The sequence below is a fragment of the Benincasa hispida genome, chromosome 9 (assembly GCF_027475165.1).
Source record: "Benincasa hispida cultivar pf3 chromosome 9, pf3_genome.v1.1, whole genome shotgun sequence".
NCBI classification, from domain to species: domain Eukaryota; kingdom Viridiplantae; phylum Streptophyta; class Magnoliopsida; order Cucurbitales; family Cucurbitaceae; genus Benincasa; species Benincasa hispida.
Window position 1 is genome coordinate 90,883,719 of NC_143486.1, and position 23,479 is coordinate 90,907,197.

The 23,479-nt window shown below is 35.7% G+C and overlaps 3 protein-coding genes across 5 annotated transcripts; 1 reads left to right on the plus strand and 2 right to left on the minus strand.

Moving 5' to 3' along the window:
• Nucleotides 1-9,168: 9,168 nt before the first annotated feature.
• Nucleotides 9,169-13,469, minus strand: LOC120085539 (cyclin-D3-3-like). The gene is made up of 5 exons (XM_039041561.2): nucleotides 13,331-13,469; nucleotides 10,114-12,247; nucleotides 9,827-10,028; nucleotides 9,614-9,744; nucleotides 9,169-9,520 (listed from the first exon to the last, which is right to left on the minus strand). The coding sequence occupies exons 2-5, from the start codon at nucleotides 10,633-10,635 to the stop codon at nucleotides 9,332-9,334; spliced, it is 1,044 nt and encodes a 347-aa protein (XP_038897489.1). The 5' UTR covers nucleotides 10,636-12,247; nucleotides 13,331-13,469; the 3' UTR covers nucleotides 9,169-9,331.
• Nucleotides 13,030-18,619, minus strand: LOC120085541 (DCL-like protein). 3 transcript variants are annotated; one of them, XM_090317530.1, is made up of 5 exons: nucleotides 18,045-18,410; nucleotides 17,158-17,270; nucleotides 16,913-17,031; nucleotides 16,360-16,471; nucleotides 13,846-14,380 (listed from the first exon to the last, which is right to left on the minus strand). In XM_090317530.1, exons 2-5 carry the CDS (start codon nucleotides 17,236-17,238, stop codon nucleotides 14,213-14,215), a joined length of 480 nt encoding a protein of 159 aa, XP_090173656.1. In that variant the 5' UTR covers nucleotides 17,239-17,270; nucleotides 18,045-18,410; the 3' UTR covers nucleotides 13,846-14,212. The 3 variants fall into 3 exon arrangements, with proteins under 3 accessions (XP_090173655.1, XP_090173656.1, XP_038897493.1); XM_090317529.1 differs by lacking the exons at nucleotides 13,846-14,380; nucleotides 16,913-17,031; nucleotides 17,158-17,270 and adding an exon at nucleotides 13,030-13,837 and having other exon boundaries at nucleotides 18,045-18,569; XM_039041565.2 differs by lacking the exons at nucleotides 16,913-17,031; nucleotides 17,158-17,270 and having other exon boundaries at nucleotides 18,045-18,619.
• Nucleotides 18,620-19,289: 670 nt separating this feature from the next.
• LOC120085538 (F-box protein At1g47056-like) lies at nucleotides 19,290-21,072 on the plus strand. The gene has a single exon (XM_039041560.2). The coding sequence runs from the start codon at nucleotides 19,290-19,292 to the stop codon at nucleotides 20,895-20,897; it is 1,608 nt and encodes a 535-aa protein (XP_038897488.1). The 3' UTR covers nucleotides 20,898-21,072.
• Nucleotides 21,073-23,479: the final 2,407 nt, after the last annotated feature.

Here is a 23,479-nt window from a genome sequence, read left to right on the forward strand (position 1 = left end):
TAACGGTTTGATCCTAAACCGTGGAAAGGATCGGGTTTCTCTTGAACTCGTAAAAGGAGCGGTGGTGTAACGATTGGGCTCTAATCCGTGGAAAGAGTCGGAAAGATTTTATTCAAATTCCCAAGAGGCGCTTGGAGTGGAATAGGTCGAGTTTGACTGAACCACTATAAAAATACGGTGTCTTCTTCTCTAACTCTTTCTTTTTTATTTTTACAATTAATTTAAGAAATTTATTGTATGTTTTAATTTGTTCTTATTTATTTTCTAAAATTTGATAGATTAAATTATCACATTTTTTGTCATCTTATTTGTTGCATAATTTGAATTTTTCTTATTATTTATAAAAAGTATATTAATTAGTTTAATTGAGTTAATTAAAAAAAAAAGTTTAACAACCCTATTCACCCCTCTAGGGTTCCTATATCGATCCAACAGTAACAATAGTAGAAGGTCGTTCCATAATTTGAATTTGCTCCAAAAAAAATTATAAAGGGCTTCTATATATTGCTATCAATTATAGATTCTTATCATAGATCTCATTGAGATCACCGATGTATATCTGAATTCTATCGTCGGTATCATTGATACACGGTTACCACTATTATTTACCTAATTCTATTATTGATAGCACTATACATGGATATCACTATTATATATCTAAGTTTTATCATTGACAAACTTCAATCATAAAGGAAGAATATCATGACCCATTAGTAGACTTCATTGATATCATTGACTTCAATATGTAAACCCACTTTCTAGGTGATGAAAAAATGGATGAAAAGAGGGAGAAAAAGAAGAAAGATCTTGAAAGTCTAATGAAGCATACATCTTGAAGTGGCGAAGAAACCCCAAAATCAAGGGAAGAAAACGAAATTGGACTAAGAAAAGTAGAAGAGGAATAAATCAAATAGGATGAAAGTAGAAAAGTGAGAGGGTCGAGAGAAAATATTGAGAAAAGGAAAATGGAAGGATGCAATTGGAGTGAAAATAGGAAATTAAAACCCAAACCGTGAGCTTCGTGGGTGTCGATTAAAATGACTTGAATGAAATTACACAAGATCGTAAGAAATGAAGAGGAAAAAATACAAATGAAAGAAGAAAAAGAATGGATGCTTTACAGAGAAAATAAAAAAGAAAAAAAATAAAAGAAAAAAAAAAAGAAGAAAAGAAGAAAACGAAAATTGTCCACAAACGTAAACATGAAATTGAATGAAGGGCAAAAATTAAAAAATAAATAAATAAAAGAATGGAGCGGTCAAAATTTACCATATAGGCAAATAGTTTTAAAAGTACTACAAATGCGAAATTAAAAATAACTATTACTACCCATTACAAATTTTCATATGATAATTTAGCTTAAAAGACATTCCAAACATATCCATGGCCATTGAAGTGAGAAATATTACATTCATTTATTTATATAAAAATAAATAACCTACCACTAACCATAAAAACCTCGATAATCAACTCCACTAAGACACTAACCCACGTCCATCCTACATTCCAAATTAACCACTATCCTAAATGAGTGGCAACTAATTCAAATTACTTGCTAATAATAGGCTCCCACTAATGTTTAACACAATTCAATTCATTGAAGCTTATAAATAAATAAATAATTTAACGAAAAATATTAAGAGCAATGATGAGATGCAATTTAGGTGGGCTCTAATCTCATGTTCCTCTTTCATTTTTAAAAAGAATTAGTAAGAAAAAATTATCACATAGTAATTTTTTAGAATTTTTTTTAAAATAATGTTTTTTTAATAAATAATGACAAAAATAGAATTGGGGGAAGTATTCCAAAAAATAGGTGTTTAAATCGTGTATCGGGTACACGATTACACCTAAATTGTGTACCTGGTACACGATAAGGCCTAAATCGTTTACCGGGTATACGAGTACCTGGCCACCTGGCACGCCCAGTCTGGCATGGCAGTCATGCAGGTTTGACTGAGGGAATCGTGTACCGGGTACACGATTACCCTAAGTCGTGTACTGAGTACACGACTTCTACGCCTTAAAACCTCCGCCCGAACCCTTCTTCTTCCTCACCGAAACGGCTATTCTTCTTCCTCACCGCTGCTTATAATCATTTTCCCTCACCGAGACCATCGATTCCTCCCTTCTACTTACCAAGATCTCGTTGATTTTCTTCACCGAGGCCTCTATTTCATCGAAATCTTCCAAATTTTCGATTTTGCTCAACTTTCAGTCCTCCATTTGATCCTCACCGAATCCTCCATTATAGCGGTTGTGTTGCTCAATTTTTCTACATTTTTTGCTGTCGAATTTTGCTCGGTATATTTCTTTCTCTAGTTGGGTTGATATGTATTTATATGTATGTTTTTGCATGTGTTTTGGGCTGAATTTTGCTTGGTATATTCCTACATTTTTGTATAGTTTATGTATAGTGTATGTATAATTTATGTATTATAGTTTGTGTATAGTTTATGTATAGTTTATGTATGTATAGTTTATGTATGGTTCATGTATGTATAGTTTATGTATAGTTCATGTATGTATAGTTTATGTATAGTTCATGTATGTATAGTTTATGTATGTATAGTTTATGTATAGTTCATGTATGTATAGTTTATGTATAGTTCATGTATGTATAGTTTATGTTGTATAGTTTTGTGTATGATTTAGTTTATATATAGTTTGTGTATAATTTAGTTTATATATAGTTTGTGTATGATTTAGTTTATGTATAGTTTATATATGTTTTTGGGCTGATCTTTTTTTTTTATTTGTTTGGATTGATTTAAACTTAGAAACCTTATATGTATAGCTTATGCATGATTTAGTTTATGTATGATTGATTTAAACTTAGAAAACTTAGAACTTAGAGTTTGTTGGGTTGACATATTAATTTATTTTTTGTCAACTATAATAGTTGAAAAAAAAACATAATAAATATGTCGATGCGTCCTGAAGATTTAGTAATTCTTGACCTAAAAATGATGGAGATAGTGACATTGATGTTGAAGTGGATGAATTATTTGGAAACGACGGTAGTGGTGAACAAGATCTTGAGTTGGTACCGTCGGAAATGTTCAACCAAATAGATTGGGAAATGAAAAATTCAACGTGTGAACTAGGGTCTACTTTGGAAGAAAGAAATGTAGGAGTAGATAACTGTAGTTTAATACAAAAGGGAATGTTGTTTAATACCAAAGAAGATTTACAGCTTGTTATAAAAAAAATATTGTATGACAGAACACTACGAAATTGTCGTAGTGGAATCAAATCAGGATATTTGGTATGTTAAATGTAAATCCTGGGGTGACGGTTGTGCTTGGAGGCTACGGGCATATCGGCGCAAAAACTCATGGGATGTTCGAAATCACAAAACTTCAAGGAGAACCTCATGTTTGTTTTCAGAGTTGACACGGGATCATTCATAACTAGATTCAAATTTCATGAGTATCGAAATTCAAAATTTGATTAGAGCTGATCCTGGAGTACCTGTGGCCCTACTTCAAGAAGCCATTAAAAGACAATATGGCTATAATGTAAATTATAGACGGGTGTGGCAAGCCAAGAGAAAAGCATTAATTGTTGTGTTTGGCGAGTGGGAGAAATCATATTCAGAGCTTCCGTATTGGCTGATGTTGTTTTTCATTATAACCCAGGAACACAAACATACAGGTTTTTCCTTCCCTCTGATGTGGCAGGTACGACTATTTTTGGACGAGTTTTTTGGTCATTTGGTCCTGCAAAAGAAGGGTTCAACCATTGTAGGCCATTAATCCAGATTGATAGAACTCATCTATACGGAAAGTATAAGGGGATATTATTGACAACCTTATCTATTGATGCAAACAGACATATATTTCCCTTTGCTTTTGCTATCGTAGAAGATGAAAATTCGTCCAGTTGGTCATGGTTTTTTGGGCATTGCATGAATATGTTACCCAAAGAAAGGGTATTTGCTTGATTTCTAATAAACATACGGGCATTCTTGCTGCAATTAATAATGAAGAAATTGGTTGGAGTGAACCCAGAGCATACCACTGATATTGTCTTCATGGTTGCCAGTAATTTCAATACAAAATACAAATCGAAGCAACTAAAAAATTTGGTGTTTAAGGCTGGAAATCAACATCAAAGGCGTAAGTTCATTCGGTACATGAAAGAATCGAAACAATTGCATCCTGAATGTCTTGAATTTTTTTCAGACATTGACTTAGAAAAATGGACACAGTCACATGACGGTGGGTACCACTATGGGTGGATGACCAGCAATACAGCTGAATGCATGAATGATGTTTTTAAAGGTGTTAGAATGTTACCCATTACTTCTTTGGTTAGGCTAACATTCTATCGCACAATATTCTATTTTGAATGCCGGAGACAAGAAATCAGTAAAGCACTCGATTGTGGGGACATATATAAGAATATGCCCTAAAGAAACTGAAGAGGTGGAAAAAACGAGTATCGGCACATACGGTGACATCCATTGACAGGGAAAGTCAAACTTTTGAAGTACAAACTGGCATAAGTATGATTTCTCCCTACAAAGGACAACACACCCAAGTTTTAAGCTTGAAAGAAGGGACATGTTTTTACAATAAGTGGCAATCATTTAAGATTCCATGCTCTCGTGTAATTGCAGTTTGTAATTACATGCATATGACATACCTACCACTTATTGATTAATGCTACAAATTGTTCAATTTCAAGCGTTGTTATGAAGACTGCTTCCATCCAATTCAACACCCAGATTATTGGCCAGAATTATCATTTACAGAAGTTCGTCTAAATACGGACTTACTCAGAGAACAAGGTCGGCCAAAAAGTACGTGAATTCATAATGAAATGGATTGGAGAGAAGCAAGCCAAAAAGTGTGATGTACGATTTGTAAAAGAGAAGGACAGAACAGATGCACTTGTCCACACCATACACTGGGTGCTTCGTCATCTTCGGGTCATTAGGATTTTTATTTCTATTTTTTTACTTGTATATTTCATGTATTTGTATTCTTTATGTATTTATAATTTTCATATAATTGTATATTTCATGTATTTTTATTCTTTATGTATTTATAATTTTTATATAATTGTATATTTCATATATTTGTATTCTTTATGTATTTATAATAAATTTACGTAATGAATTTATTTAATAAACTTATTTTATGTAATTTTATTTTCTTATGTACTTTTTATGTATCTTTTATGTTATCGATTCTATTATGTAATATAATTTGAACTTTTTAGGTAATGGAGCCTGGTTCTTCTAATCCTGTACAATTGTACCAACAAAACACGCATCGTTCACAAATAGTATGGGATAGTTCTTCCACTATAGTGTTGAGTTGTCGGAGGAGGGAGGCGATTGCACAAAGTACTATCTCATTTGATCACCGCATTATTCCATATGTTCAGGAGACGGGTTTTCTTCGGGTTGCACATATTGGTTTCATCTAGCTTGATTGACACCTGATTACTGCTCTTTGAGCGTTGGTGACCAGAGACACACATTTCACCTATCCTGTGGGGAATGCACTATTACGCTACAGGATGTTGCCGTACAATTTGGGTTAAGAGTGGACGGGCAACCACTGACAGGCTCACTACAGTATGACTGGAAGAACGTTTGTGAAGAGCTCTTAGGCATTTTATCAGAGGATCTGAAGGGATCAAGATTGAGTATCCCTTGGTTGGCGTCCCAGTTTCCCGAATTACCTCTCGATGCCGACGACATCAGCGTACGTAGGTATGCACGAGCATACATCCTACAGCTTATTGGAGGATTTTTATTTGCCGAAAAGTCAAATACTCTGGTGCATCTCATGTTCCTCCCATTATTGTTTGATTTCGAGCACGCTAATACGTACTCGTGGGTGCTACATGTCTTGAATGGTTGTACAGAGAACTTTGTCGGGCTTCCAATGTACAAACGTTGGAAATAGCGGGGCCACTGATACTATTACAAATATGGGCTTATAATCGATTTCCAATTATAGCACCACAAATCCAACTATAGGCCCCAGATCATCGTCCACTTAGTGTCAAGTATTATTTTATTTATATATTTATTTCGTTACCATTTTATGTAAGAATATAAATTAATTGTATTTTTTATAATTTTAGATGGAGTGATGTATTAGTTGCCTCTAAACGGTCAACAAATATGTTGCTCGTGTACAGAAAAACATTCGACATGCTGATGCCCAATCAGGTAGTAAATATTTATATAAATGAATATTTAAAATTTTTTATATGTATACTTATTATTTTTTTTTTGTCAGGTTATTTGGTCGCCATACTCACAGATTTGGTCATCCTTACCTGATTATTGTCGTGATGGTGAAGACATTTGGTTGACTGTTAGCCCTCTTATATGCTTCCATATAGTAGAGTGGCATCATCCAGATCGTGTGCTGAGACAGTTCGGTATGCGACAAAACGATACCTTTGTTGTCCTATACACTCCCAGAACTACACCAGATCGATTTAAGAGGTAAGTACGACCATGACTGGCATCGAATCCATGCGGAGTATTTATCCTACTGGCATGGACGACGTGATCGTTGTGCAAAGGGAGAATTAACAGATGGGCCAGCTGTATCAGACGACTATTTTTCCTGGTACAATTATCACGAGGCGATTTATCTCACCAGATGGCGCTTACTATTACTGCATGGTAAGAGATTTAAAATTAGACATTTTTCATATATATAAAATGAATATTTTTTACTATATTTTTTTTATTCTACAGAATAATTTTATCGGCGATGTTCAACAATATTCAGTGTAGAACAACCTACCAGAATTGGGTTCAATGTGTCAGCAAATATTGATCAACGTAGAAAGTATTATTCAACAAATAAGGCAACTTAATGTTGCTGACACCGATCGAAGACGTATTCATCATAGACGACAGCGACAACGGGGTGAACCTAATTTAGAAGGACACGAAGACAACCCCATGAGGAGTAAGGGCCAGGAGGGTCGTTTTTAAATCCCACATTGTATCATTTTCAAATTGCAAATCTCAAAAGAACTAATTGTAAATATTCTTCAATATCATGGTATTTTTTTTTTTTTTTTAATATGAGTGCAAGATGTTTTCATTGTAGATTAAATATATAATTAAATTTAATAATGAAAGAATTAAGTTTAATATTTAAGTTTAACAATTAAAAAATAATTATAAGCAACAATGAAGGAATTAAGTTTTAACAATTAACTTTAAAAAAAAGGAAAAAAAAAATTTATAAGTGAATCGTGTACCGGGTACACGAGTTCGCTCGACTAGTCAACCAATCAGCTGACGTGGTCAGCTGACTAGATTAAATGGTACTTGTGTACCCGGTACATAAATACTTCCCCCAACCCTATTTTTATCCTTATTTATTAAAAAAAGTATTATTTTAAAAAAAATCAAATTTTTATTAGACAACTATTTACACAAAAATATGTTTAAAACTTGCGAGCGGCCAGACATTCACATAGGAACTTGCATTAACAAGAATGGAACGAGGAGAGAATTTAGATTCTCAAGTTTAAAACATTTCTTTATATTATTAATTTATCTTTGACTAATATCAAGAATAGAAATAGATGAATAATCTGCTAAAAAACGAAATCAAATATTTATAGAGGTCAATCTTATAAATCAAATATTATTCACATGGACTTTGAAAACTAATTACTGTCGCAACGAGGATTAAAAAGAGGAGAGAAGAAAATTTTGGAAAAAGGAAATTTAATAATGTTCTTTTCGCAGAGAAAAAAAAAAAAAAAGAACAGAAATCCATTTGATGGTCAATTTTGAATAAGACGTGTGGAATTAATTTCAAAACAAAATTTGGGCAATAAATGGTCGCGAAAATTGTTCTCGTATCCTTCTTCTAGTTGTGGGGGCATGAAATTAATTTTTCAAAATATAATAATTCAACTTAAAATAAATTCCAAACATATACATTGCCATTGAAGTGAGAAATATAATATTGCATTTATTTATAGAAAAATAAATAACATCTCACTAACCATAAAAACCTCTCTAATCAACACCACTAACCCACGTCCATCCTAAATGCAAAATAACTATTATCCTAAATAAGTGGCAACTAATTCTAATTACTTGCTAATAATAGATTTCCACTCACTTTTAACACAATTCAAGGTTATAAATAAATAAATAATTTAGACTTAATTTAATAATCTTTCATTTTTAGTTTTTTATTTTTAAAAATTAAATTTATAGTCACTACCTATTTCTTTATTTGTGATGTATTTTTTAACCATAATTCAAAAAACCAAGCCAAAATATATTTTAAAAAAAAGTAAGTTTTTAAGATTTTTTTTTAAAAAAATTTGACTAAGAATTTAATTATTGTACTTAGGTTGATCTAAATTATGGTAAGAAATGAAGAGAATTTAATTTTAAAAAATTAAAAAAAAAAACCGAAAGGATTTCTTTTTATTTTTCAGAAAGCAATTTTCTTTTTTTTTTTTTTTGTCCTCATCTTACTGATTTTTATCCATGTCAAACATAAAATAAATATTAAGGAAAAGAGTAAACATAGCGGAAGCATTGCTTTATCACGCTTTCTGTTGCTAGCAGCATATATTCATTTTGTTTGGGATTTTACTTTTATTTTATTAACTTTTACTTTTGTTTTAAGCTTTTGTGTATATATACACACACATATATATACACAAACATTTTAAACTATATATTTCAAAATTTGTTTGATTTTCTTCTAAATACTATTAATTGTCCAATTTTAATCTATATATTTTCAATAAGTTTTAATTTTAGTCTTTCCAAATTAATTTTTATTGAGATTTATTAAATAATAATCATGCAAATAAATTGTTTTAAAAAATTATAGAAAAAATTTTAAGATATAACAACTTTTTGTTTTTAAATCAATAATGATTTATTGGACAAACTTTAAAATATGATTAATAATTTTTTAAATTAAGTTTATTTATTTATTTTTAATATATATATATACTTTGCTGTTCTTCCCTCACATACAAACCAAAACAACGTTTCAATTTATATGTCCCCCAAATACGCACCCCACTCTTCCCTCTATCAAATTTTATCAATTAATGAATTCGAAATTTCAGGTTTCAAATATATTAGGTTTTCTTGGATATATCAGGAAAGAAAATGTACAATTAATGCGACAATTTGACTTGATGATATAAGAAATTATATATTAATTATTGAAAGTACACCCTTGGTGTACCATAGAAAAAAAAAGGTACAAAGTAGCTATAACTCTAATTAAATGAACCCAAGCATCTCATCTAATTCTACCGAAAATTCTGCGGCTGCCCTCAAATTTAATATGACCCTTTACGGAGGCAGTTCAATTTTTCTCTTCTTAGTTGCTGTCTCCGGCGAGGACACGACAATGTCGACATTCATGTTCCGACCATTTGAGCAGATGTCGACTAAACCAAATCTTTGTTTATTCTTCCATTTGTTACTGTGTCCTCTCGATGAAGCCTCTAAGATGAATCGTGAGCATTCCTCCATTTTATCCTACTCGAACAAAACAGAGCAACCCAAAAAACATTGTAAGTTTTTGGTTAATTCCTTTCCCAAAGCCAATTTCAAAGGGGAAAAAGAAGAAACCTTGTCGATTTGAAGAAAACCCAGAAGCTGATCGTGGTATTTTGCGGCGACATGGGGTTCTATGTCGTTGATAACTTGAAAAATAATGGCGGTTGCTATTACTGATGGAAGAAAACATACGAATCTACAATCTGGGAATTAAGAAATAATTAAGAAAAACAGAAATCAAATTTGGTATTATTAATTATTATATCAATGTTCATGGGGGCTCACCTATAATGACAGAGAGAAGTAATCTCTCACATCTACAGAGGAATTCAGAACAGAGCTGGTCCTTCAACCCGAGGCGTCTTACAATATAGTCCAAAAAAGAAAGTGGGTTCACCGGATTCATTCTCCAAAGAAGCGTAGAGAGAACAAGAATCTCCATTCTTGTAATGGTCTTGGCTTCGAAAAAGTATTCATTTTCTTCCACCTAGCAAAAAAATAACAAAACAACCCAATTAATAATTGTAAATTTCGAGATTAAATTGAAAGGAGAGATGGGGTTTAAAGTTTACCTGGAAGTCTAAAAGGAGGGGGACTTGGGTTTCCTCCACTTTAGCAGCGAGAGATAAAGAAGCAATGGCGGTGAGATGGGTCATCCATGGCTTGTCAATCTGAAAATGGGGGCTGGAGAGAAACCTATCGACGTAATCAACGGCCAAAACAGCGGTGAGGGCAGTGAAATTGTAATGAGAATTGACCTTGAGAATCCAATCAACCGCCTTGGAACGAGCTGAAGCTAGAGAGGGATTGTGTGGGAGAGTGTTGTGAAGCGTATTTCTGTTCTCCTTTGAGAAGAGAGACACCAATTCCTCGTCTTCCCAGAGAAAATCTCTGTCCGACAAGAAAACAGAGTTTGGGGAATTGATGTTAACATCAATCGAGAAAGCTTCGACCTTTGGTTGGGAATGGCCATCTTCAATCTCATTTTCAAAGCAGTAGAGGGAATCAAGAAGTGAAGAGTTTTGGTGACTTGAAATTGAGTGTGCAATTGATAATGGGTAACAATGTCGTTTCGCCATTCTGTAGTTTCTCATTTCATTTGTTAGTTGTTTTTCCAGGACCGTCGTAGAAGGTGGGGAATTTGGAGGAAAGAGATGGTGGTTGAGGCTTTATTTGCGAGGTTTGGGGGATGATATGCTTCTGTATTGGGAGCCTCTCCTGCTTATAATCAGCAGACATAAATCATGGGCCATGCAATATAATCAATCAACACGTGACACTCGTACAATACCCTCGTGGGCCATATAGACAGCCAAGCCGGTCCATAAACTAAACTCCTGCGTGTTGAGAGATTTTTCGAGGGCAGTTGTTTCAAATTTATTAGTAGATATGTAGACTTTTGAATCATATTCGAGTGAATTGAATGTGCCATGTACGAATTATTTCTTACTAATTAATGTTTATAAGTGGAAAAAAGCTTTCATTAAGCACCCAATGGTCCCAAATTGCTGAAACTTGCTAAAAGCCTAAATGGCTTAGACTTCTTTGCACACTTTTTTTTTTCTTTGCTTAAGTTGAAGCATATCTAAAGAGAAAAAGGAGTTAAAATCACGGGTCCTTCGTTTTTTTCTCCTCTGTTTTGTGCTTGAGAGTACAAAAATAGTTAGTATTTTGAATGGACCGCTTTTAAAACCCGACAGCTTCCCTTGGCAGAATTTATAGCATACATCTTGGGCTCTCCCCACCATACCACAACCAGTAATTTTCATAGCCACAACTAATTTTGTATTAGTCAAACTTGATTCTGAAAGCTAATAAGCTTCGTTTACTTTTTGCACTGGAACATTTTTGGGAATTGGGATTAGCTAAATTTTGTGGTATTAAATAGGGGCAATGTCAGCGGAGGGCCATTTCCTTTTTTGCTCAAAATGCTGTAACTGTGTAAAGCATTAGAGAGAGAGAGAGAGAAAAAAAAAAAGAGATAAAGGTTAGTGAGCGGACAAAAAGGGAAGTGTGAGCAGGTAGGACAGGACAGCATCAATGAAGGTGAAGGAGTTGAAGAGGCAGTCCCACCAAAAACGATTACAAGAAGTCAGAAACGAAATTTCGAAACCCCAACAGCGAATTTTGCCATTGTTTTCTGTAAAGACAACCCTTCAAAACCCTCTGCCTTAGCTACACTATACTACTTTTATTGCCTTTTGCTTCCCACCATTCTTTTTCAACTTCACTCTTCACAACCCCCACCCAACAAAAAGTGGTAAAAGAGATGGGGAGAGACAAATTCAGTTTTCATCAATGTGGTTAAAGCTAAGGATTAGGTATTTTCAAAAGGTCTTGTATTTGTAATTTTAGATTTGTGATGAAACTGAACTGCCTATCTGATTGGACCTGTCTAAATAATTGGAGACATTAATGAAGACACGGGTGTTCATTATAATTCACGAGCCTTCTCTAATGCTAAGTTGTTCTCAAATCATGCAACCACGATAACTGATGATGGTGCAAGTCTGGAAGATCCCACATGGGATATTTCTTCTAGTTTGGCTTTTGTGTCGGGTCGGATCGGCTACGATTATGCCCGTAATCATCATGTTTTCGCTTACCTAATATGATTGGGGATTACCTAACACAGGACAATTTTGAGATTTTTCCAACAGTGCGAGCAGCGGATGGATGGCTGTCCTGCCCCTGCCATTTGTGATTCTGATGACACCAATGTTGAACTTTTCAGTTAGATGTTTCCCATTAACGACTTCGTAAGGATTTAAATAACAACTATGATAACAACTATTTTATGTATGTACAAACTAATAGACTCAAATCAACCGCCTAAGAATGTACGACCACATGTCAACTTCTAGAAATAGAAATTAAGATTTAGATTTGTATGATCTATGATTTCTAAGTTTGTCCTAGTTATCAATAAAGTCAACCTAAATTATAAAGGACTTGAAAATGAATTCCAATCATGACGATAATCTAGCTACAATGTAATAACTTACAAATTTTGTGTAACGGTGGATACAATAGGATTGAATGAGTCTTTTAAGATGTGCACAAACTACAACGATATGATATTGTCTATTTTAGGTGTAAGTTTACATGACTATACTTTTGAATTCTATCTCGGGAGTTTAGTTTCAATTACTAGCAAAGGCACCAATTCAAGTAGAGTTCTATAAGCAAGACAACTATTACCATCTCAAAGACTATTAGTTCAATCCTCCATTTCCTAATAATTGAAATCATAAGAAATAAAAAATAAAAACCTAATAATAGCCTAGTTTATTTATGTACCTCAGAGTTCTCGAGATTATCCTCCCAAACCCAATGTATTATTTAAAATTGATGTGTTTGATCCATAGATTTGTTATTTGTTAATATTAGTACATGGTACGGGTCAATACAAATGCTCTACTAGTGTAATAACAAACTCATATTCACTTTTCAACCCAGACTATCAAGCTAGCAGAAGGAAAATTGTGTTTTTGAAAATGGGTTGTTCTCAGATCGAAGTAATCCTTCACTACATTGTGGTCTTTCCAGAATGATACAGTTTTGATATTTGCTATCAATCTCGTAAAGAGCATGTTAATGCACAAAAGCTTGTGTCAATTTCTAAAAAGCCTACATAATGTAACCCAAGATATAGGTTGAGCTTTCAGTGGCAAAAGCAAGAGAATAAAGAAAAAGGTTTTTAGATGAAATGGCGGTGCATGGTTTTGACTGTAGGATTGGGGGAAAAAAAAAACAAAACAAAAAACAGAGAAACAGAAAAGAATTTACCCATATTCTAAAACAAGCACATGCAGGAGAGATAGAGAGATACCCAGACCACTGCTTTACCACCGTTTTGACAAACGAAAGCCTTGAAAGGGCTCAGTGATTCATTAGGCCGCTCGTCTTTTGACTTGATCCCTTCCAATAATAAGCTTGACTGTGACAGGGACCCAACTTTGCTTTCCTCAATTCCAAATCCAACCACTAACATAACATGTCACCATTTACACTAAATCATACTCTTCAAATCCCCCTTTTCCTTTGAACCTTCTTCATTGGCTAACCCCATGAGGCCGCTTTATGCCTTCATTTTCCCACCGCTACCATCATCCGCCATATGCTTACAGATGTATCTTTTTTACCCATCACAGTTCCTGTCATTACAGCTGCAATCATCAACCTCTTCAATCTGTGCTCATGCGCCTAGATTTTATTATTTCTCCTCTTGGATGGTTGGTTCATCATGAACCTTAAAACATGCGCAAGATCTGGATCTAGCACATGGTAAGAAGTCTACAGAATAGAATAAAAAAAAAAATCAATTTAAACTTTTCAAATATTATCAATCTTCTTGTCCTACATTCTCCATCTGAACGGTTACAGTAAAATGCCCTGGGGACCTGATTATCCATTAACCTTAACCACAAACATAATAGAGGTGCAAGTCAATAAAGTGAAGGTTGGCCTCAATGATTAGCAGCTCTTCTCATTTTCAAAAATTGTGCAGTGCATTCAGGACATGATATCTACTGCATTGACAATCTGTTACATTTTGCCTTTACGTAGGTTACCCACCCATGAAGAATTCATTTAGTCATTCATACATCTCTCTTGATCGAAACAAATTCATTTAAACCACAGCTCAGCATCAATGATAGCACAAATTCATCAACTACCACGTTTGAAATGCTCTCGAATAAACCTCTCTGCATATGATGGGTATTTAGTTCGGATATATGCCCGAACACACTTTTGATATGAGAAGTCAATCCACCCACCATCGGTCCTTATAACAAAGAGGCATCTTGAGTGCCGAAAATGGGGGTGCCGGTCGACCTTCAATAGCAGAAAATAGCTTAAATGATATTTAAAATAAAATACTATGATTTTAAACTGGGCGAACATCAAATAACTCTAATAAACAATATACGAGTAAACTTTGTGGATGTCAAAAGTGTGATAGGAACCCCTTTCTATTCACTAAATTCACAAAGAAACCAAACAAGCAACTTATTATGTATCTCCTAATGACTAGTTCGAGAGGGACATGCTCTCCACATCCTTTCAAGAAACCACACGAAATACAAAATGATACCCAGTATTTTAGAAAACACAGCGCATAAACAATGCATAAAAAGGCAACATAACTGACTTAAAAGAAATTATAACTCCATAATTAAAAATAGATAAACAAAAAATTAACCAAAACTGATACTTCTAAATGTCAGAAGCAACCATATTTCCAGTTTTACCTTCCTTGAATAAGGGTTCTGGATAGTAGTGTGCACATCTTAAAATGAGAAGTGGGTAGGAGAAGGAAAAAAGAACACGATAATTTTGTTTGGCTAGACAATGAAGGTTAAGTGTTATGAAAAACAGATCATTTCTATTTTATTTATTTATTTTTTTTACAATGGGGTGGGGGATCAAATATCAGACATCAATGTTGGCAATAAAATTATATGTTAATTGAGCTATTTTCACGTTGAAAACAAAAAATTAGAACAATATTTTTCACCTTTTTTTTTCATTTTTTTAAGAGTATAGACAGACATACAAATATCCTGAATCCAAAGGAGAGAAGATAACCAATAAAAAGAGCGAAGTAGGAGAAGAAGTGCGAAAGCAAGGCCATGAGACTTAAGAATAACTTCATATTACTCAAGTGCTGTCCTCAGGCAGCAACCTATTTCAAATGTGGTCCAAGATTACAAAAGCAGTCACATTGTCCAGTAAGCTACTTTTGCAACACCATAAGTTCTATTTCTTTTCTATCCCCGAGTGTCCAGACCAACTTATGCACACCTCGACTAATCTCACAGGACAATCCACCTGTCCTTGCAACATTTGGGTGTTAAGAAAACTCGTAGATATTAAATCCTAGGTAGATTATTCTCATTTTATATCTGTGTTATATCTCTTCTGTGCAAATAGATGTGGAAGATCAGCATACCTACATAGATCTTCAATTGACAAGCAAACACCACAAGAAATGCATCAAAAGTATCGATCAGAGATGCTTCAATATCATTATGGTATGAGCTGTATTAATATGAAATTGTTTGATGACTTCAAGCACACTTCAAATGTGCTCTTTATTGGAAAGGGGTTGGATGCAAATTCGAGGCAATTACTAGATCACATGGGCAACAATTTGGGGGTAAATTAGTCATTAGCTCAGAAATTTGTGACACTGGTTATTAAGGAAGTTGGAGGGTAGGGGAAGGTGAGTCTTTTTGTGAAACCGGAAGCTTCAGCCAATCATTACAATTTATTTATTTATCATTTCACATGGTTTCTTTTGCACTTATTATACAATTCCAACCTTGTATCTTTATACTACTTTTAGCTAATGACTGGTACTAGGTAGGACAGACTTCAAATTATTCAATTTTTCTTTTTAATCCACACTAGAATAGCTAACCAAGACTAGTTTGGAATATCAGATATTATTGGTTTTCACGTCAAATTTAAATTGGCTAGGAATTGAGGGAGTCAGGGGAGGGATCTCAAATTTCTATCCCCCCCACAACTTTGTAATTCTTTCATCTCAAGGCTAGCCTGGTTCCTATTATCCCTTTTTCTAAGAGCTAGAGTTGTATATTTCATTTCATAAGATGAACTGCAGGGTGAATTTGTTAGAGTTGTATATACATAAGAGGTTATCCATTATATTTTGAGCTTTTGGAAATATCCATAAACCAGATGTCATTTGTTTCTTTATCTGCTTTACTTCTATATGGCCTAACAAAATAAAGCATGCAAACTGCATATTTGAAAGTTGAAACATAGTTCTAGTCTAGATAAAAGCATACCATAATGGATTCAATTCCACATCCAATTTTATCTTCAAAATGTGGATGATGAGCTAGAAGCCTGACCACAATTTTCTCATCCTCAGATGTCAACCGGCCCCCATCCACATACCTAGCATAAAAAATAGAGGTCCGTAAGAGAAGAGGGCAAAATACCATAAGAGCAAAGTGTGATCGTTAAACAAAAACATGAGCTATATAATGGAAAAGTGCCTAATGAGACCATCTCATGAACAAGCCAACCTGGCAACCTACCCTACACATTAAGGAAAGCATTGCTTTTACCAGTTAAAAGCTACACGGTCATCCACTTGTTCTCACTGGACATAACTTTTGATCTCAATAGTCATAATATTATGTATTGGATACTATTCAAAATGGAGAAGAACAAAGCGAGCATACAGGTTACAATCATGACACCAGTAAGCAACCAGATGGAAGAAAACCTAGCAAATATTGTGTTGAGAAATATTGATACAATTGTCAACAGAAATCTCAGGCAATGCGTGAGGCTTGAATCTCTCCCAAAATGAAACTACCAAACACACAATACCTTTTTCCTCTACATCTCCTACTATCAATCTTAACGAAATTTCCCAAGGGCTCCACTGTCCAAATGTAGAAAAATATTCCCTCCCCCTGGCCGAACAACTGACAACTCCTTGCATAAAACTGAAAGATGACCGCATTAATTAATTAAGTCCTCACTTCATGTCCAAGAGAGATCATATACTGTTTGCATTCCACAATTATACATATGCCAGTAATGAAGATCTGGTCTAGCATTATGATCAATACCTTAATAAGGTCACAACCACATTCTTTATATTGCAACGCATAATGGTCCTCCGGTGGCATAAAATAAACTCCAAGGCACATTCCTTGTTCTTGGCAGAGGCCGTAGATAGTTACTTAGATCCCAAATCCACAAAAAAAGATTAGAAAGGGCACATACAACATACTGACGCTAAACATAATTCCGATCACTTTCTTTCTAGTATAACGTTTTTGAAAACTTACCTGTAGTTGCTATTGTTTTAGGAAAGATTCAACACCTAGGGTCTCGAATGTAAAAATAAAATGCATTTTGCTATTTATCAAGTGATACAATTAAAATGTTCTAGCAAGGAGTTGACGCACATTTCAAATGATTTATCATATAGCCATGAAAACACAAACCATATACCATTTCAAATGGATTCAAATTAGAAGTAAAGAAAACCTTATATTTGGTGATCATTTACCAAGAAGTTATAATTGTCCGGTTCATATTTACTTTTCACGTTACTTTCCCATTCCCTTCTACCCGCTAACAAACTTCTAAAGAAAGATGCAGGCACACTTCCGCTTTACAATCTTTCAGTATCTTGAGTTTGAGTCAAGAGGTATACCGGATGTTTCTTGGATGAAAATTTTGATTTTTTAAAAAATGGAATCTTTTACTACGTTCTGACTCGAAACATGTTCTATATGTTTGTCTGTGAATTTTAACCTAAGTATTTTCTCCAATCTACGATATGATATAAACGTTGAACAGGGAGGTTCCTTTTCTAGCAATCCATAAAGAAAAACATAAATTTCCTTCATTGTTTTCTCGCACAGCTTCTCAGCAACTAACGCAAGCACGTAATTCCTATAATACAGAGTATACACTTAAGGGGTGAAATTTTGAGAGCAGGACAAACCTATTGGAGTGGAGTATCTCTTTAATGAGGGATATGACAGGCTCGATGTCGCCGAGAATTTCCTCCTCCTGGTCCTTCCACTTTCGATAATCAGGCTCGTCCCATCTTTGGTACTTTGGCGGCTCACTGGCACTCAACACTGAGGTAGTATTATCAGCAGATGTTAAGTTGCTGTCCGGTGGAGTAGACGCCGCCGTCGAAGTGCAGCAAAACCCGCGAGTCACTTGCACGACTCCAGTACATAGTCCGCGGTGCTTAAGCCCTAAACGCAGGAGAGGATTTCCCCTAAGTAGCAAAGAAGCAGCCATGAGGATCAAATGTTCATGTAGAGAGCAGCTCAGTGCTCGGCATAAGGCTGCCTTCGTCGCTAGGGATGAAGACTTCCGATCCGAATGGGTTATTGGGCCGTATGGGTCTACAACAACAATTCCTCATGATTTTGAATTGGCCCAACATTGAAGGCCCATTACCATATTCCGAACGAATAGACGGCTGGAAATTAATATTTACAAACTTATCTAGCAAATGAAAATATTTATCTGAATGTATACTATTAACAAGTTTCGATGGATGGTATTGATGATGGAGGTGAAATTGATTTGGAAAGTTGTTTACTTTAATACTCAAATCTTTATCTTTTTCACTTTGATCTTTTTCTTTTCAAAACACGGATTTGTTAACTAGACTTAGCTTCATGCATCGTATTTTTGAAAAAAAGAAAAGATAATGATTTACATTAGGATTGTTTGAATAAAATTATAGAAATGGAAAGAAAGAAAAAAGAAAGAAAAAGAAAAAGAAAAAGGAGGGTACACTCATTCATTCGTTTTTTTTTTAAAAAAAAAATAATTTGAGAGAGAGAAGGCCATGTGGAGGGAATTCAAAGATTGGTTTATGGTTAAATAGTGAGTAGGAGAGAGAGAAGGGATCTGAGTCCACGAAGACCACGTGAGGTCGCCCGCTCCTCATTTTCTCTCACAGTGGAGGTGATTCTATTCAAAAAAAAAAAAGAAAAAAAAAAGGTTGTAAAAGAAACAAAATAAAAGAAACTTTTCCAAAAGCCAATTGGAATTTGTTTTCAAGTCCGTCATCTTGTTCCGCTCTCCCTCTCTGCAGAACGGAAATCAACGGAACCACAACGTCCGAGACCCACAACTTAACCCCATCTCCGCCCTCCGCTCTGCGTATGATCCCTAATATTCCAAGCCCTCAAACCGAGATTGTTCCTTCTTCAACTCGCCCTGAATGGGCCAATCAGCTTCGTCGGCTGCGATTCTTAGCCGCCGCGATAGCAATCACAGCCATCGATCTAAGATCAAATCCACATCCCTCATCTCCCCGATGCACCTGGACGAGACCGATGACTTTCAGGAAATAATTCATGGAGCCTCCGACTTTATTTCCGATCTTCCGGACGAGTGCTTGGCTTGTATTTTCCAATCCCTCAGTTCCGTCGACCGGAAGGGCTGTTCTCTCGTTTGTCGTCGCTGGCTCAAAGTGGAGGGACAGAGCCGTCACCGTCTCTCTCTTAAAGCTGAAGCGGATCTTTCCTCCATGATACCTTCCCTTTTTACTCGATTCGATGCCGTCACCAAACTTGCTTTGAAATGTGACCGTAGATCTACGAGCATCGGAGACGACGCACTTATCCTCATCTCCCTTCGATGCCGTAATTTGACTCGTCTCAAGCTACGTGCGTGCCGTGAATTGACCGATGTTGGCATGGCTGCTTTTGCCAAAAACTGCAAGGGTTTGAAAAAACTCTCTTGTGGATCTTGCACATTTGGAGCCAAAGGCATGAACGCTGTTCTTGATAATTGTTCCGCCCTTGAAGAATTATCCGTTAAGCGACTTCGTGGTATCACTGATTCAACTGCTGAGCCGATTGGGCCTGGCGTTGCTGGCGCATCCCTCAAAACTATTTGCCTAAAAGATCTTTACAATGCACAGTGTTTCGGACCGCTATTAATTGGTGCGAAAAGTTTGAGAACTTTGAAGCTCTTCCGATGCTCAGGAGATTGGGATGCGTTGTTCAGAGTTATAGCAGACAGAGTGACTGGTCTTGTTGAAGTCCATCTCGAAAGGCTTCAGGTAAGTGATGTAGGCCTCTCGGCGATCTCGAATTGCTTGGATCTGGAAATTTTGCACCTCGTTAAGAACCCGGAGTGTACCAACCTGGGCGTTGTGGCGGTAGCCGAACGATGCAAGCTCTTGAGGAAGCTGCACATTGATGGATGGAAAGCAAATAGAATTGGCGACGAGGGTTTAGTGGCGGTTGCCAGAAATTGCTCTAACCTACAAGAACTTGTTCTCATCGGAGTGAATCCCACAAAGGTAAGCCTGGAAATATTGGCCTCGAATTGCCGAAATTTAGAGCGGTTGGCATTGTGCGGAAGCGATACTGTTGGTGATAGCGAAATCTCATGCATTGCCGCAAAATGCATAGCACTGAAAAAGCTCTGCATTAAGAGTTGCCCTGTTTCGGATCAAGGTATGGAAGCGCTTGCTGAAGGGTGCCCAAATTTAGTGAAAGTGAAGGTTAAAAAATGTCGAGGAGTAACTCCAGAGGGTGCAGATTCGTTGAGGTTGAGTCGGGGATCCCTTGCCGTGAATTTAGACAGTGGTGAACCTGAACATCCGGATGCAAGTGCAAGTGATGGCGGGATACAAGATAATGTTGTTGATTTTCATCCGATTCCAAATCAAGTTGTGCCTCCTTCGATTGCATCCAGTAGCGCGGGGCGATCTTCGTCACTAAAGTCAAGGTTAGGCCTTTTGGCGGGGAGGGGTTTAGTTGCTTGTACACTGAGAAGGTGGTCAGGTGGTATTAGCAGCTCTCGAATTAATAATTAGACATCAGGAATGAAGCAAGTTTCAAAACGTAAACGCTTCTGGTCTTGTTCTTCTGCATTGTTTTGTGGTTGTATTGCCTTGATTCTGTGTTTAGTGTATTTAATTTCACGCTGTGTGCTCTGCTTATTGCTCGTCTTGGAATTAAATATTCACGATCCTCACTTTCTTCTCGTAATGCTTGAATCCATTCGACTGATAGATGAGTAGTGCATGACAGAGTAGACTAATTTCACGTCCAATACTTAACAAGTGCTTGAATTAATCTGCAGCAATATTCATTTATTTGATTGACTATTTTCAGTAACATAGCAAATAGCATGGTCATATACACGGTATTCATCTTCTTTCTCACCGCACTACCTTGAGTATGTCCAGTTACTCTCATGTTGTGAAGCCATTGATGTGCTTGTTTCAGTATACTAGATATGACAACCATTTTCCTATGAGTGGTATGATCACTCCTCTGGATGTTTCTGTTGATATTGGGAAGAACCACCACCTTTATCATCCTCTACGAACAGATCAATTGGCTCGCTCATGAACTGATCCAGAAGAGGGTTGTTTAGTTGTCAGACTAATATGAATAGAGGGTTAATCTCTTGTATTAAATACTTTTGAATTATATTATACTCCCTCCATTATAGTTCTCTTCTGGCCCTTCTGGGAGAACTCTTTCCATTATTGTTTAGGCTACACTACACCACGAAGGCTGGCAACGGGTTATATGTCTGTTTATATGTCATAGAGAAACAAAAGAACGTTGCCTTTTTACATATTCAAATGTTTTATCCATTTATTGATGTACATATGATTCACTTATCGTTAACCCTCGTGTAAATTACCACTGAAGCATTTTTTTTTTTTTTTTTTTTTTTTTACTTGACTTGATGTAAAGGAGACAAAGGTAGCTTACAACTTGCTTTGCTTTGTCTTATGTTCCATAGAGATTTGTTATAGTTTTCAGTGGAAATTTGATAGGGAGGCTACAGCCTTTGTTCACCGGAAGATCAAGGGTTCCTCAATTCTGCTGGTGAAGGTATTGTAGAACGTTGACTGTTGAAGCATGTATTTACTTTATCTGGATGCATTTGATGAAGTTGTACCAAAAGGAAAATTACCTTCTGAGCTGAACGGATCTGTACAATTGAAATTTGCACCGAAATACTTGGTGGGAAGTCTCTCCATATCCTCCTACTTTTGTTGATGTTGCCCCTAGTTGTTAATTGCATTGATGATACACAATATCTTATATCTGTTCGCTTTAGCATCAATATCGCATTGTAATTACCCTTCTCCCGCATTTATGGGAGTTTTATATTTTTTTTAATGCATTTGACCGGTACAGAATTGCAGTATGCTGACCTATAAGTTCTTTTCCTCTGTGGTCAAACATTGCAGCTCCGATTGCTTGTTTACAAAACAATTTGATGTAAGTTGCCACATAAATATAAGAGAGACGGGGTGAGGCCGTCAAGCTCATTAATATTTGCTTGAATTAAAACCGGTGCCTGTCCCCCCCACAAGGAGCAAAATTTATATGAGGTGGTTGGATTGGATCTCATAGGTGCAGTAATTCTTGGGGAGATCTAAAGTCTGATTATTGTATGAATCTTTTTCACAGTAAAAGGTCGTCTTAGTTTCAACACTTATGTTCCTGGTTTTATGAAATCATGATTCAGTTCAAAGGAGGAGCATCTTAATGTAAACTGTTGAATTCACTTTTTGTACTGTGAGGTCTGTTTATTTACCAGTTTACATTATCCATGTGGCAATTAACACTACAATGTCTATACAACAACTAACATTTGTGCCAGCTGCATGGAAAAGTATCCTGTGCGAGGGAGAAAGTGTAGACATGACTCAACAGGAAGCAAGTGAAGACCACATATTTGGTTCCACCAGAAATTAAATTCATGTAAGTAAAAACTGAGAAATGTTTGTTAAAAGATGCCAGCATGTCATATGCATACAACTTGAAAATGCCGAATTATAGGTCACCATGATATAGGATTGAAGGTCGTGCATAATGGAGTGCGAGTGCTTTTAGTAATCAGGATTATTTTTGGACTAAAAGGTCCTCTTTTGTTCCAAATTGAGCATCTTTTCAGTTTTCGATTTCAAGCATTTATCTTACTAGAAACTATTTTGGTTGTTAGCTGTCTGGCATATCGATGAAGATATAATAGGGTAGGAATGTAGAATGGACTAGTGAGTATCAACCATCGTCGTTTGTTTGGGGACAGTAATAAAGTTCCTTCAACACACAGGTCCATTGGGTAGCTATGATTGTCTAAGCAGTTGCTAAGGCCCAATACTAGGCCCATTAATCAGACTCTTGGCTCGATTTGTTTTGTTTCGGCTGGAATATGTTCATCTTCTACTATTTGCAGTAAATCTTTGGTTGGAGAAGGCAAATAAATGAGGGCAAAGAAGATAAGTGGAAGATGAAAAAGGAAACATGAAAGTGTTTCTTTGCTTTTAATTTGCTTTTAAGTTTCAACTAATCCTCCTCTGTATGAATCAATTTAATAAGACCTGGGGACAATGGGACAGCTTGAAAACTAATTAATTACTTGGTAACG